The sequence below is a fragment of the Caenorhabditis remanei genome, chromosome X (assembly GCF_010183535.1).
Source record: "Caenorhabditis remanei strain PX506 chromosome X, whole genome shotgun sequence".
NCBI lineage: Eukaryota > Metazoa > Nematoda > Chromadorea > Rhabditida > Rhabditidae > Caenorhabditis > Caenorhabditis remanei.
Genome location: NC_071333.1, coordinates 20,826,190 through 20,842,658, shown reverse-complemented (window position 1 = coordinate 20,842,658; position 16,469 = coordinate 20,826,190). Strand labels below are relative to the sequence as shown.

At 35.9% G+C, this 16,469-nt stretch overlaps 4 protein-coding genes across 4 annotated transcripts; 3 read left to right on the top strand and 1 right to left on the bottom strand.

Annotated features, from left to right (window-relative positions):
* Positions 1-366: 366 nt before the first annotated feature.
* On the top strand, positions 367-1,484 carry GCK72_026179 (uncharacterized protein; the record flags this gene model as incomplete). Its single annotated transcript, XM_053736712.1, has 2 exons — positions 367-529; positions 1,381-1,484. The coding sequence occupies 2 exons, from the start codon at positions 367-369 to the stop codon at positions 1,482-1,484; spliced, it is 267 nt and encodes an 88-aa protein (XP_053580278.1).
* Positions 1,485-1,829: 345 nt separating this feature from the next.
* Positions 1,830-2,122, top strand: GCK72_026178 (uncharacterized protein; the record flags this gene model as incomplete). The annotated part of the gene is made up of 2 exons (XM_053736711.1): positions 1,830-1,958; positions 2,006-2,122. 2 exons carry the CDS (start codon positions 1,830-1,832, stop codon positions 2,120-2,122), a joined length of 246 nt encoding a protein of 81 aa, XP_053580277.1.
* Positions 2,123-3,942: 1,820 nt separating this feature from the next.
* GCK72_026177 (uncharacterized protein) lies at positions 3,943-11,122 on the top strand (the record flags this gene model as incomplete). The annotated part of the gene is made up of 11 exons (XM_053736710.1): positions 3,943-3,963; positions 5,413-5,553; positions 5,602-5,698; positions 5,772-5,845; positions 5,900-5,983; positions 6,950-7,085; positions 7,442-7,548; positions 7,597-7,653; positions 8,122-8,207; positions 10,859-10,978; positions 11,023-11,122. The coding sequence occupies 11 exons, from the start codon at positions 3,943-3,945 to the stop codon at positions 11,120-11,122; spliced, it is 1,023 nt and encodes a 340-aa protein (XP_053580276.1).
* A 3,289-nt stretch (positions 11,123-14,411) lies between these two features.
* On the bottom strand, positions 14,412-14,684 carry GCK72_026176 (uncharacterized protein; the record flags this gene model as incomplete). Its single annotated transcript, XM_053736709.1, has 2 exons — positions 14,412-14,586; positions 14,635-14,684. The coding sequence occupies 2 exons, from the start codon at positions 14,682-14,684 to the stop codon at positions 14,412-14,414; spliced, it is 225 nt and encodes a 74-aa protein (XP_053580275.1).
* Between the last annotated feature and the right edge of the window lie 1,785 nt (positions 14,685-16,469).

The following is a 16,469-nucleotide window of genomic DNA, read 5'->3' as shown; positions in this document are numbered from 1 at the left end:
TTCATTAGTCTGCCATGATAAAGTTATTTTGAAAAAAATAGAAGTGAGTTGTTTTCCCGCTATCTTCATGTCTGTTCAAATATGCTTTAAAGGTACTTTCTTAGTCTTTATTATATTTGACAACAAAATTGAAATACTTAATATTTTTGTAATTGTCTTATCATGTATTCTTTTTCTTCAAAAATCAGTGAACATGTTGTTTTGTTCAAAAAGCCCCTATCTCCATGCAATTGATAGTGAAATGCAAATCTCTCGTTCTCTCTGTCTCTCTGTCTCTCTTTCATTTTAACCACCATCCGACTGGAGGACGACTGACCCACTGCCATATATACGTCAAAAATAGTAAGAAGCGTAGAGAAAGAGAGAATGGCCCTTCCTCCTGCCGGTGACACACCAACACAACCTCCCCCCAACAACAGATTAGAGACCGTTGAACATGGAGAGACGCGAGAGAACGCGAGAAAACACAACGCACCAACTAACCAACCTAATGCGCCGATATTCTTATACTCCGTCGCAAGACAACTAGGTAAGTGAAAATTCTTTTTTTTGTTGCATATTAGTGAATGTTGTTGCATATTAGTAAATGAAACTTTTTTCAGATGTTCTACTGAATGAACGTCGACAATGGATATTTATTGATTCTATGTGAAGACTAATTTTTATTATTGGTGGTTTTAGGTGAGTTAAATATTTGCTGAAAATTTATAAAATCAATTACCGAAACATTTTTCAGACACCCTACTATGGATTCAATTTGATTTTTTTGGAATTCAAGTTTTTATTATTTGGAGATTTGGAAGGTGAGTTCTGTTTATATAAAAGCTGGGTTAGACTGCAATCATGTTATATTTTTGGTTGTTGAAGTTGTTGACACGATGGTTTAATCTGTTTTCTGTAGTTTCTCATCGTATCTTCTCGAATCTATTGGAGAAAACAGCAAAAATCATGGAAAATAATGTCAAAAACGTCTGCGAACTAAAAAAATCAGAAAGAAACCAAAGTTGCACTTCTAGAAAACCGCGCTAATTTTCTGCAACCAGCAATATGTCAAGATGCGCTTTTAAGATTATCAGCAGAAAATTTTCATGTTTGTCGATTTTCGAGACAGAATATTTTCCAACTCCTTGTGAAACTCTCATTTATTGTAAAACCATATAGAAATTTCTGTTTATGAGTTTGAGGACATTGTCTACATTGAAATTTCGGAAAAATTCCGACTAAAAATCAACATTTTTCAAAAACAGTCCGAAAATACCGCCGTTTAGAACTTTTTGAGTATTCAACTAATTGAGATTGTACTTTTTCTGAATAAAAATAAGAACATTTATCAACTTCTCGCTTTTTTTCAGTTCATCTTAATACTTATCCAATTTTTAGATTACTCAACTCCCGCAGAAGACGAAATGTCTCAACGAGGACCATCAAGTTCTTCCGAGAAGACGGATGCTCCCAAATTCAACGGATCGGATCCAAAATTGTAAGATGCCGTTGTCAAGGTGGAGAAACGGAAGAACTACGTCAAGAGGTATGTGGGTTCTGCTCGATTTTTTGAAATTTTCAGTTTTTTTTCTTCTAAACACCAAAATTTTTCTGACTTTTAACACTCTTTCGTGGAAAGACCTTAGCATCTTCTTCATCCTCCGAGGTCTGTAACATCTGAATCATCAAAGATTTACTTTTATTGTGAAATAGATTCTGACCAATATTTATTCCTTGATAGATTTTCGTTAGATTCCACGACAATAGTTTTCAATTCGAATATTCACAATCATCACAGTCGTTTTCTTCGTAAACCGCATCAATTTTCACATTTCTTCTCGTTTCAGATGAATTTCGGATACAACGACGGAGGAATCCCCGATGAAAAATTTGTAGTGACTGAGGAGCTGACTCTTGAAGAAGCAGCCAGTAAAAAGAAGCTCCCACCTCCTCAGGTTTATCTAGAAAAAATTTATGTGAGTTTCCTATTTTTTAAAGCAAAAAAAATTTAAAATTTTTTCAGCCAATCGGATTTATTTTCAAAGAAAAAGAAGTTCTTTGTATGAAATGTGGGAAGCAGTTCAAATGCCCAACCACAGAGACAAAGGTTGTTTATGACTGCCACGCTCGAGCAGCCTGAGGAGGTCACCAACGGGTAACTGATGCAGATTGTTAAAATGTAAGTCTCAGTTCATTCAAAATCATTAGTTTCAATAATTTCTAAGTGACAAAAATTTAGAATAAATGGTTCAAATTATCCGAATCATCAAAAAGAAGACTTTATAAGACATCTGTAACCAAGTCCTATTTTTCAGACAACAACGTAGTCAGCGTCATCAAGATGGCTCGTCGATTCGAATGTGAGCAGCTATTAAAAAATAAACCATAATGAATTTTTCGATTAAATAAATAAATTTTTAATAATGTCTCTCTGTGTTTTCAATTTTTTCTTTAATGGTTAGTAAGCCATATTCATTCTTACCTGGAACTTCCAAAAGTTCTACTCCAGTTTTCCAATTTTCAGACCACAAATCTCCTCATCTTCCGAAACTTTTTGTTAGAAATGGTAAGTTTGTTTGTCTTTCCAAGCTCTTCACTCCAAGGTATCAACAGATGAATAAGACTGGGAAGGTTCACAAAACCAATAAAACGTCTATCTTCCATCTGGTTCATATGTTGATTGGAGTTTGAGAAGATGAGAGGACTTTTTTTGTTAATTTTGAAACAGTTCGACAGTAGTCTAATCAAATTTATGTTAAAAACATCATATCAGGTTTTTATATTCGGTTTCAAAATTGAAGTAGTCTGGATACAAAAGCTCATTTGTTCAAACGATCCCATCTTTCCCAGATTGCATTTTGATTTCCAACGTTTGACCGGCAGCTCGGAGATAGTTAGAGACGGAGACACCGAGAGAATGCCCCTTTCTCTTTTCGGAGACACACGAACAGAATCTCCCCCCAATAACAGGTTAGAAACCGTTGAACAAGGAGAGACGCAGAAAACACGACGCTCCAACTAGCCAACGTACTGCGTCGATATTCTTATTCTCGTCGGTCGCAAGACAACTAGGTACGTGGTTCAAACGGGGGAACATTAGGAAGTTCATGTTTTTTGTTGCGTATTAGTTAATGAAACCTTTTTTTCAGACGTTCTACTGAATGAATGTCGACAAGTGGATGTTTATTGATTTTGTTTGAAGTCTAATTTTTTATGATTGGTGGTTTTTGGGTGAGTAAAATATTAACTAAAAGTTCATTAAACTAATTACCAAAATGTTTTTCAGATACCCTACTGAATGGGAGTTGCCACGCACACAATCTGATTTTTTTGGATTTATTATTTTTGTTGCTTGCAATGCTGGAATGTGAGTTTTTTTTTTAATTGAGCCTATTCCAGAATAGGATAGAGGATTTTAAAATAAATACGAGGCTTCAAATATATTAGGGGACTTCAGATAATCCAGGCGATTCTAGAGAGAATAGGTGACTAGGTGATTTTTAGAGAAGGTCTGAAATTTGACTAAAAAGTCAACTTTTTTCTGCCGCTGTAGTATCCGAATGTTGACTTTTGCACCGGTTTTTAGAAGCCAAATACTTGTGATATGATTTTGTAGGAATGAGAACTTCAAACTTTCACCAGCATATACTCATATTCCAAAACTTCAATTTTCAGAATAACTTGGGTAGAAAAAAGAAGTAGGATTCGACAAGGAAGGAAAAATAGTTGGCTTCGTTTCCAAAGATGGGGGAACTCGTTTGAAGAGAGACACCGGGAGGACCAATTTTTTGTTAATCAGTAAGTTTTTGAGTGGCCCGTTTCTTTTCTTTTTTTGTTTCTTCTTTCGAAATTGTTCAGTGTTTGTTACAGACCTACTGACAAAGATTATAGGGAGTGCTTAGAAACAATGTTTCGATTAACACATCACAACACTCCTCTCATTCAGGATAACGCATTGAGATGTATGCAGTGTATTGGCAGGTAATATAAAATTCAAAATAAGTTAAAAATTTCTTAATCCATGATCACAAAAGTTTTCAGGAAACCTCAGGCATTCAGCTATGAAGAGAAACATAGGCTTATTCAAATACTACATCATCAGTTAACTAAACATAATTACCCAATTTTATTTTAAATTTCTCAATTTAATAAATATTTTTTGAAAATGTCACTGTGTTCTTTTTTTCAATTTTCTTCTTTAATGGTTAATTAGCCATATTCATACTTACTCGGAACTTCCAAAAGTTCTTCTCAATCCAGTTTTCCAATTTTCAGACCAAAAGCTTCTTCATCTTGCAAACTTTTTTTTAGAAATGGTAAGTTTGATTTCCCTTCCTAGCTCTTAACTCCGCCCTATCAACATATGAATAGGACTGAGAAGGTTCACAAAACCAATAAAACGTCTATCTTCCATCTGGTTCATATGTTGATTGGAGTTTGAGCAGATGAGAGGACTCTTTTCGTTAATTTTGAAACATTTCATTGCTTTCATGAATAAACATTTGTACATATATGAACCGTAAAAACCGTGTTTTAACGGCATGCCGTTACGTTCCCATCTTTCCCAGATTGCATTTTGATTTCCAACGTTCGAGCGGCAGCTCGGAGATAGTGAGAGACGGAGACACCGAGAGAATGCCCTTTTCTCTTCTCGGAGACACACGAACACAATCGTGAGAGCTTAATAAAAGTGAAAATTTTTTGTAGTTGATATCTGATTTTTCACTGCAAACAAATTTTGGACATTTTGAAATTTTAACTGCTCAAAAAATCCCGGTTGCACTTTTTGCCGTTCAAACACACCCCCTCCCTCACATTTTAGAAATGTCAACTTCTTACGAACAGATGGCGGGTGGAGAGAGCAGGGCTCTTTTTAAAAAAGAAGATATCCCTTTGCACTTTTCGTCGAGAGAAGAAAAGAACACATAGTGTGGTGTCGCTTCCTGCCGCCGCCGCAAAGCACGAAGGGACGGGACTCTCTCCGTTTCATTTTTCTCTAAACTCAGAACTCTCTTTCTCTTTCTCTCTCTCCTGAATTCCCGAGAAGTCAACATTTCCGTTTTTTCGAACAGATGGAGAGAGCACTAGCGTGACACAAAAGAAACATTTGGAATATCCTTCGGCACGTTAAACCACGCCCTTTATTTAACATTTATGAAGAGCATTGAGAAATAATAGACGGGAAAAAGCTCGACTGCGAAGGAACCCTTCTCCCCGCTATCTCTCCAGTCTTCTCTCAGAACTTTTTACTTAATAAGATATAGTTATTTTTCAGATGCTCTGACGTCCTATTGTATGGATGTCAAAAATATTGTATATTTTTTCTATTTGATTTTTCTGGAATTCTAATTTTATTTATTTTTGGTTGTGATACTTTTGGAGGTGAGTTACTGCCAAAATTAAAAACATTTAAAATTATTTTGTTTTCAGAAGTTTTTCATCTCTGGTTCACTTCGAAATGTGATTGAAAAACTGGTCTCCACATCACTCACCTCTTTCGAGACGTGCAATTTCGATCAAATGAATGTCTTCCGCCGTCGGTTCGCAGATGCAGTGGAAAACTGGTACGTTGTTTGATTCTTTTATTTGAAATTTAAGCTATCAGATTTAAAATTTCAGAGATACAATATGACCCTGGAAGCAAGTGTCAAGACCAGTGTCCGTGCCAAAGTCGAGATGTTTTATTGTATTCCTTCCGTCGACAGTTTGCAGCATTGTAAATATGAATAAACTGGTATGTTGCTTTTTTTTTTAAATTTCAATTAAAGTTATCAAAATCCAAGTTATAGCCTTACAAAGAAGGAATGAAAGCCACCACTCTCAGTTTGCAGAGACTGCATTGATCGAGAATATGAACCAACTGGTAAGTCTTTTTATTCTTTCCAACGTAGCAAAATAGTCATTTTCCAAATTGCAGGGATACAGCATGACTTCGGAAGCCACAATCCAGAATTACACCTGTGATGTTGTGGAAAAAGTTGGCAACCTCTTCATACTCAAAGTAAGTTCCAAAATTTGAAACAGTTCAAAATGTTCAAAAAATTGGACAAATTTCTTATTTTTCAGTTTTGAGCCGAACATTAATGGACGAATCTATGAAGAGCCAGGATCGAAATGCTTAGAAGGACAAAAGGACTTAAAGTTGTGTTTTTTATATTAATTAGCTTGTTTCAAAATATTACTGTTTCTTTTATGTTGTTTCCCTTTGTTTCTGAATAAATTTTTAGTCGTTGTAATTGGTATTTATAAAGATTGAAGTTGAAGCAAACGGAAAGTAATCAAACTGTGGCTCTGACAAACTATTGAGACAAAAAAAACCATTTTTTCAGAAAACCAGATCTTTCAAAACATTCGACTTGTGGTCACCGGAACAAAAGAGATTTTGGAGTGAGAAGAAAAGGAAGATATAGAAGAAAGAAAATAGAAAATGGTATCTTTGTGAAAAAAAAAGAGAAAAACACTCAACCATGTGGTATGGCTCAAATACTCCTCCTAAACGAATTTTTCCCGTTACATTGCTTTCTAAACTGTGGACAGACTTTTCTACGTTTTTTGATTTACGTCTATTTCTTGACTGCTCACTGCCACCCGTTTTTGAAGAAACTTTTGAATGATTTGACAAGAAAAAGAAGATATTGGAACAAGACGCAAAGGGACACTTTTTTTTTTAGAAATTTACTTCTTTCGATCCACCGAAGCCAAATGGTATACTTTCCAGTGAGCAGAAGAGAAGAAAAAAATAACCCTTAATTTTTTGTGCACTCTTCGTCAAAAGAAAAGAGAGAAGAGCTCTTAATCATGTAGACAGGCTTGACTGGTCCCTGCAGCCGCTTTACGAAAAGAGCACCGAGAAAAAAAGAAGATATTGGAGCAAGAGGGAGCATTTGAACTCTCTCCCTCAATTTTTCGAGGAGCCAACTGGTCAGTCACTAATGAAAAGAGAACTGACGACTCACAAAAAATCTAGGCTTCGGACATCCACCGAGAGGGATTGCCACCTTCAATATCGAATGTTTCGGAAGAGTATAGAAAAATGATAGACGGGAGAGAGCTCGATGGCCCAGGACCCATCTACCCCGATATCTCTTCAGTCTTCACTCAAGGTGAGTTGTTTTATTTCTCAATTGATAATGCATAAAAGATATATTTCCAGAATTCTACTGTATGGATGTTCGACACATGATTTATTGATTTATTTATTTCATTGGATATTAGGTAAATTGAAATTTTGAATTAGTTTTTGTTAAAATAATGATTTTTTTCAGGCGTCTTACTGGATAGATGCCGTCATAATTTGCTATATGATTTTTTTGGAACACTAATCTCTTTTATTTATTTATTTTGGAATTTGGGTATGGGGTGAGTTGTCGAATTTTAATGGTGATTTGAAGGTGAGATCTACAAATATTTTACTGCCTTTTTCAAAAATTATAACTGCAAAATACCCAAATAATTTCAGTTACCACCGGATTCTATATCTGCAACAAGAAAACCGTCGTCTGGTGGGAGAGAATGGGAATGGCAAACCTTCGCGGAATCGTACAGTTCAAAGCAGCATTGAAAGAGGTGAGCGGGTAGCCAAAGTTTGTACTTTACACTATTTTATGATTTCAGAAATCAAACACCATGAACATCCTCTTCCAACTCCGTCACGGCTTCATCTCTGCCAAAGTACGTTTATTTTTCTGCAAAACATCCTTTTTCTCATTTTTCCTCTTTTTATTAGTTTCGAAACTTTTCATATGTAAGTGTACCAAATAAGCAAATTTTGCTTGCTTCGCTGGTCGAAATATGATGTTCCAAATTAATTCTAATGAAAGAAATATGACAAAAAAGATGAAAAGATATATTTTTGAGGGATAGAAAGTGTGATTGCAAATTTAACACTTAATACCATACATCAGTATTTAATAAAAACTTCATCGCGTTTATTTTGAATGAACTCGTTATTCAGATTTGAAATCAAAAACGAACATTCTATAATACTGCATAAAGTTTTTAATTTTAGAATGACTAAACTTGATGGAAGAATGTCCAAATTTGTGGAGGTTTGGAAACTCTGGAAAGAAAGTCACAAACGATATGATGATGGTAACCAATACATAAAAACCATCTATAAATAAATATACGTTATTTCAGCAATTCGAACTTGGAAAGTGGAAAGAGGCACTCATCCCGATGGAGAACGTTGACAATTGGGGACTTTCTGAAAACAGACGTACCAGGTTGGTTGGGCGGTGTATATCAATAAATGTAGTTTGAAAATTTTGCTGAAGATTTTGCATTTCGATATTCTGAATTCCACCATCAGAGAACTCTATCAAAGAGTATTTGGAAACGATTTTGTCGAATTCCTAGTCGTTACACTCAAACTATATTTTGCAACTGATTTACCAATTTGTTCCAGAGAATTTTGAGGGCAAGAAGGATATAAGAAATGAAGGTGCTGGAATCAAATGAAGGAAGAGCCATGGAGAAAAAAAACAATGCGAGATCGGATGCGATGGATGGAACAAACCAGTTAATGGACTCAATGGAGATAGGACAGATAAAAAAATGTGATGTTAAATTGTATAACTTGCCTTCACTTTTCACATTTTATATAAAGTTTTGTTCAATTTTCTCAATAAACTAATCAACTTTTCACACTATTTCATGTCTTACAGATGGATACCGTGGAGAGAAAACTAGTGAGACACAGAGAACACGATTGATGAACTTATTCGATGTTTCCGAACGAAAAAACGTATGAAGTACGTTGGAAACTGATGGATGTTAGACGAAACGATGATCAAACGACATGTTACGCCGCTGTCATTCTCCTTTTTTAAATAGTTTTTAAAACTGAAAGTTGCGTTGAAAATTTTCTTGAGTTTTTTCTACACCGAATCTTGATAACTATAAACATAGAGAAAGGAAGACACAAAAGAACATGAAGCTCCTGATAAGACACCACGAAGAATGATTTGTTTGGTTAGGAAGCAAATTGAAGACTATCGGTCATGTTATTAATGATAGAAGATGAACAACTCCTGTTTACCATCACTATTAGTATTTTTGTTCAGATATTTCATTACTCTGAGTAGGGTTCTAACTCCCTACTCGAGAGACTTGGGCTGTTAAGAAACAAATCTTTTAGTTTTGAATTCCTATTCTCCGCCAGTGTACTACATCTTTTTGTATTTGAAATAATCTCTCAGGAAAATTATAAGTAATAGGCCAACACAAGCGTCGGTCGGTCGACAACTATGTCAGTTGTTTGCAGTGTCTCGGCGCTCGGAGGGAGTGATGAAAAGAATGACGTGGAACATTGAAGTGTAGTGGAGACGCAGACATCTTGTTGGGGGCGATTTGAATTGTAAAACGAATCACCTCCGAACACAGTGAGTGAGAGAAACAGCGAATTCTTTGTCGATCCATAACTTGTTAGGGAGTACTCGTACTAAAACGTTGTCAACTACAAAAATGAAGTTCTACGTTTGATCTGTACGATTAAAAAAATATTTATTTGATGAAACAATCAGTGAAACAATTACACCCTGTCAAAGTTGAACATTTTCACCGGAAAACAGACAAAGTTGTTAGAAACATGGTCATAATTGTATGTGGTATTATGTTTTTCTTGAATCCTTGCTGACTTTTTCCACTGTTTCCCTTTCTGAATAAATAATTTGTCGTTTCAGCTAACATTTGACATTCACTCCTCTTATCAAAAAATTCTCTGACTTATGAATGATTTTATTTATTGAATTTTAGAGCAGGTATTTCTCGATGTTTACATTCAACACACCCAGCATCAGTTGTTCTTTCAAACATTTGATAAAAACACAATCTTACTGCTTATGAACTGAGGGTGGATAAAATAGCTGGGCTTTTTTTACTCCGTTACACTTTTCTCTAAAAATGTGCAGTCTCCTTTTCGTGGTTACACTTATTGTCGTTCTACTAGCCCTCCCTCTCATTTTTTGAAATGTCAACGTCTTACGAACAGATGGCGGTGAGAGAGAACTGCGGTCTTTTGAAAAAGAAGATAGCCCTCTTTTTTTGCATTTTTTGCTCAGAAAAGAAGAAGGAAAGAACACTATGTGTGGTGTAGCACCCTGCCGCCGCCGCATGGCACGAAGGGGCTCTTTCCGTTGCACTTTTCTCTCAACGCTTCCTCTCTTTTTTGGGAAGCCATCATCCCCATCTTTTTGAACAGATAGCGGGGAGAGAGAAGTGGCGAGACCCAAAAAACACATTTTGAGAGTCCTGCGGCACGTTTAGCCACGCCCATTATTTGATATTCATGAAGACCACTGAAAAATGATAGACGGCAGAAAGCTCGACAGCTGAGGAACCCTTCTCCCCGCTATCCCTGCAGTCTTCTCTCAGAACATCGAGGTAAGTAGTCATATTTTTTTCTTTCATTTTTTGGTTATCAGACCCACTCTAGGGAATCTCTATTATTCTGAATAATAGTTATTTTTCAGATGCTCAGACGTCCTACCGAATGGATGTCGATATTATTTTTTTGCTATCTGATTATTCTGAAATACTAATTTTTTTTAATTGTGGTGTTTTTGGAGGTGAGTAGTGTTTTATTCTTTCTACACGGTCGTCAGACCCATTGTCTAGGAACTAATTAACAATTGGGACAATAGTTCTTTTCCAGATATCCAGCCAGACGTCTTCCCTTATAGATGTCGAAATAATTTTCTATTTGATTCTTTTGGAATTCTCATTGATTGGTTGTTGATTGTGAAAGGTTTGGAGGTGAGTAATATTAAATATGAATTCAGTTTTTTATCAAACATTTTGAATAGATACATATCTAAAACAGCATTTTTTGATAGCTCTGATCCATCCAATGAAAAATACCTCTGCTGATTTCCAGGACTCAATACAAGTTGGAAAAAAAGTACTACATGTGTAATTTCCACACTGGCGGAAAAGAGGGACGTTGCACGTACGTCGGAACATATTCCTCAGTCAACGAACATTTCAGTATTCACACGTAAGAATTCAGTTATGTTCATTTTCTAATTTCTAGTTTTTCAGCGGTGTCTACCTCTATCACTGTTGGGCATGTGAGAGCTACTTCAGCGAGAGATGTGATTCGATGAAAGATTTGAAAAAAAGCCATGTGACATACGGGTGAGTCATTTTTAATCAGCCGACAGTTTTACAAAAAATATTATTCCAGAACTCGTACCTAATTAAAAATAGATTTGAAGACGAAGAATTTCACAGGAAAGTGCGCAACGTCTTCATGAGAGCAATACCCAAAGAGGAGTACAATGAAGCGAAAACTAAGAATCAGCAGAAAAATAATGATTTCGCTTTTTTTCATTCCTTACTTTTTTATACAACATTTCAATTTTCTCAATAAATTAATTAACTTATCACACTATTTCAATTCTAACAGATAGATATCGGAGAAAGAAAACTAGTGAGACGCAGAAAACACGATTGATGAACTCATCATGATGGTTCCGATAGAAGAAACGTTTAAAGCACGATCGAAACTTATGAACATCCGACGAAAAGACGACCGAGTAACCTAAAGAGTTTAGTGGTAAGCAAGGCCAAATGTGCCGGTATTAGTCTACTACTTTTCTGCATGTTAATACCAACACCTGAAAAAATTTGCGGTAAAAACAGATTTTCGTTCTCTGGTTTCACAGGTTCTTCCAATCGTTGATTGCAAGTTTTTTTTTTCAAAAATATCAAAAAAATGTATTGTCTCTCGGCGTTTTTTTTTGGTGAAACGTGGATCTAAAGCAAAGAATAGGGGCCGATTTTTCAGAAACGCATATCTATTTAAAAAAAACATTCGAAGAAAGTCATATACATATATTCAAATCTTCACAGAAAACTCCAAGAATTTGTTATCTTCTAATCAACGTCTTCAATATTCATGTGATTTGAGAGCTGGAATTGTTTTGGCTCGTGTTTTTCAATGTTGCTTGACAATATGGAATTCTGAAAGAAGTATCAATGACTACGGAAGTTTTGAAAAAACGGAACAACAAAAGAGGAAAAAATGACCTGCAGTGCTCTCATTCCCAAACAGATTTGAGGTCGTCATTCGCAGAAACTCTTCAGTATTACATCACGCCGTTGAATTACCATGGAGTTTGAGTACCCCTGAAGCAACCGTATCAATGTCCACTTGACTCTAGATATTACTCACATTCTTCATCTACAATCTGATTGATTTCCTCATAGAACCCAATTAAAACCATGTCGGCAATGTAGACATCAAGATTCTGTGTAGCTTCCATTATTTGCTAAGTCTCTTGGCATTCCAGTGGTGACTCGCCTAGTCATTTTGGCATTTCATAACTTGAAAAAAAAAGAATATGAGCTTGGTTGTCTATAAAATTGAACGACTACTAAACTTAAGACGTGGCGGAAGTGTACCGTTGCCGTTTCCTTTTGATTTTCCAGGTCATTTTTTGTGCGAAATCAATTGCTGCTTCCCACAAGTCTCTTCACTGCAAACTCCACCTAATGGAGGAAAACAGAAAGCAACAACTCAAGATTTCAATTGCTCTGAAAATAATTATTTTTATAAAAATCGATAGTTTCAACTCACGAACTTCATATGAAGATCATCGTCTTTTCTATCCGTTCAGATAATCACCTTGAAACGAGCAGAACTGAGCGGTCCACCCCTTGAGTGGTCCACCAGTTGGTGTTTTTAATGATAAGCTTTGCTCGTCCGACACGTGGCGTAAGATGAAAATTCCAGGTGGGACGAAAATGTTGACGTCGTTTCCCTCCGTTTGCTCAGGTTGGCATCTTATCGCAAAAAGTCTGTTAAACCTCTTGAGACACGGTGGAAGAAGATAAAAGGCAACCTTCTACACGTCATGTTTCCAATGGATCTGAAAATGATGATTCTTCCATAAAATGTCAAATCTGGTTTTTTACTCACTTGAATCATGGAAAAGCTATTTATTACTGCCATCCAGCAGAGAAAACCAGATCCGTAGTTTCTCACGAATGTCACAACATTTGAATAGGACAGCGGAAGGTCCGCGTACAGGTTTGTCGCTTTATTGGCAAGCATGTCGACATTGCAGTTATCCGGAGTGTGTCTCTTATTCAGTAGAAATGTGCAGACAACCAATTTCCAGCAGCTCTCGTTATGATATTTGCATGATGCGGCAATGATCTAGATGAATTTATATTTACTTTCGTTATTTTAGTAAGAATGACTGAAAAAAACGTTACTTACCGGCATTGATGCATTGTTGTGTTAAGTCGAGTTCAATGCTGCAGTTAGGTTGATTTCCGTTATGGATCTTCTTTCAGTTTCCATTTTTCTTGTTGAAAATCCTCGGAAAGACTTGTTGAAATCATCATGTCACAAATTTCATTTGATTCTTCTATTCCAGCACGTTGTTGAGTATGTTTTCTTCAAATCTCGCTTCAAAATGTCGCTTTCCTGCCTGAAAAAAGTGGAAAAATGATAAATTATTGTAAAAATTGTTCATACCTCATAAGTCATATAAAATGTATTTTATTTTCTCCTTTTCAGCTCCAATTTGTTGTGTTTTTCACAAGAAAGTCGATTAAAATCCTGCCGGTAAAAGAATGCGCGGGGAAAAACCGTGCAAACACTCGCAAACACGCCGACCGCACAGAATGCGACGTATTTGACGCGCAGACAAGTGGAATTTACGGAACGAATGAAAATGTTGAAGAATACGTTTTTAAAAGTAAAAAAATAAATAAAATCTTCATACATAATGAAAACTGGACCAAGAGAAAAGGCAATACAGAAACAGATGAATTGAAAAATCAAAATACAAAGGGTGGATGTAATACAAACATTGCGGTACATTAGAGAATACAGAATTTTCCAATTGTCGGGTTTCCAACTGGATATATCCTCAAGATATTCTGAAAATTAAAATTAACCGATGAATCATTTGCCGAGCAGTTAGTGTAAACTAGTCCATCAGCTGGAGTATTTTAATCTTTCACTATATTGACCACGTCTGGGCGCCTGTGGCGCGTTTCCTTGTGGCTACGTCATTCAAGTTTGTAGTTAGATCTGCCATTAGAAAACTTCGTAAAACCTGAAAAAAAGAGGTACGGCTCAATCTTCATGCAGCAGATGAGTACGAAATGCCAGTGCCATCCAATTTTTCAGACATTCCAAAGATTCTCTGCGTCAAAAGAAATTTCAGACAAAGTCACATGGAGTATATAATTCAGGATTTTATACCTCGAAGTAATTAGTTCGTAGTAAAAATTGACACATAGAAAAAAAGAAAACTAAAACAAAAACTTTTATTATCATCAAAATTATTGACAAATGAACTGCGCACAAAAATAGTCAGTGGTAGGACGTTGCTCTTTACTCCTTTAAATTCAGGACGTTGAAGAAATTTCATAACTGAGGCTATGATAAAAACAGCGTTGAAGCAATACTTCTAAAGCACGTCAATAGAGTTGAAAACTCGTCCTGATGATCGTTCGGTCTCCAAAAATACTTTCAAATCTTTCCGTTTTTGTGCCGGTTTATTGTCCAACCCGTAATATTCATCGCCGGGGATTGGTCCTTCGTAATCGAAGAAACGGCTTTGTGTGAATTTGCGCGGAAAATCTCTGAAATTTAGTTTTTATATAAATGGTTTGAAGAAGCCTCCAACTTACCTTTTCCCGTTTTCAATATTGAAAGATTTGGCTATTTGAGCTAGGCTCATTGCTAAGTAGCGCATAGAATCCACAAATTTCACTTCTTTATAAATAAAATAAATAATCTATGATCCTTCTAGGGCAACTTGTAGATTTGCTCTGTTGAACGGACAAATAAGTGAACATTATACCTGAAAAGTCAACTATTATATTTCATCTAAGAACAATAAAAATTACCTCGAAGCGTTATGGGCGACGGCGACAAATCGTCTATAATATTCTAAGAAAACGAACTGTCCGAAACAACATTCGGATGCTCGTTTCTCTGTGTGGCCGATTCAATAATCTTCGGTCAACCGTGTCGAGCAAGAGAGCGTAATTTAGTACTAGATTTCAATAAAAATAATAGTTTTCATAAGGAAAACTTTATAATAGTAATAGAACAGCAATCGACCGCTCAAAAAGGGGTTACTTGAGATATAATGCTGAATGATGCTTCCCTGTCTGCTTCTTCTGTGATGGGCGGGGCTAGAGAAGAATCGGAAATTTTGCACTCTCTTACCTCTCCTATAACACGTTGCCTTCAGACAGTCTTCCCTCTTTTCTTATATTTATTAAATTCCTTTCCATTGACGCATTGTGGACGAGATTGAAAAATAAATAAAATAGAAAGCAACAACACGACTGGTCTCTTTTTTACACTTTTTTGTGAGAGCTTGAAGGAGGAATAGAAGTTTTCTGAGATCGAAAACCTGAGAAAAATGAAAACTAATTTAGTTATTTTAGTGGAATAAAACGATCGTGAATAAGCAGTGTTGGAGATACCAAGGAAATGAGCTCAAATTAAACAGAGACAAGGGTGTGATAAATGATTTCTTTAATGTTTTGTCCATTCTATATCGAGTACTCCAGAAACTCTAATAAATCATGCCTAATTAACTTGAAAAATGAAAAATTATCATCAAATCCGTGAGAATCTTAGAACCTATCGGACCGCTTGAATAAAAATACAGCATAACATAAGAGCAAATAGTGTCAAACCCTTTTTAAAAAAAAATCAAAAAATGTTTATCTCTCAGCGTTCTTTCTTGCTTGCTAAGAGGCGGATTTCAAGAAAAAATTGATTTATCATTCAAAAATGCATCTCTTTTAAGAGAAATATAGATTGTTTGAAAGATAATTTAAATCTGCACAGAAAATTGCAAGAAGATTTTGTCTTCCAATCAACTTCCTCATAATTCGTGTCCCTTGAAGGCTATAGTCGGTTCGATCCGTGTTTTCTGATGCTGCCTAATCTCATTTCAGTAAAACTTGCTAGCTGAAATGGTTTCGATGTCATTCTTTTTTCCCTGCTATCCGCCACCAGAATTTTTTCTTTCAAGTTCATTAAAAAGATCTGATGAAGTTGCCGAGCAGACAGAGAGGACAGAAGAGAGACACCTTGTTGTCTTCCCTTCTGCCACTGCTCTGTGCACCTGACCAAAATCAGAGCAGATTTCGCGAACGAGTACCTAATACACATTGACACATCTTTCTTCGGTTTGAATAATTGCTCTGTTAATCAATTCGCCAAGGACTTGTTTCATCGGCTCCAATTACTCTCTGCGGGCGCCAATATCAACGATTCTGAAACGAAGTGTATGATTTCAATCACAAAACCAGTATTTATAGCTGCTTCGCTTTAACTCACTTAGAAACTACGTTTTTCCTATTTTTGATCTTGGTACACTTCAGTTTTCTATTAATTTTCTTTCTAACAACGGAAGAAATTTGATAAAATGATGAATTTTGCTTGCCGAGAAAGTATACAGGACTTCAGACAATAGTTTTTCAGCAGAATCTGTAGTCACTGC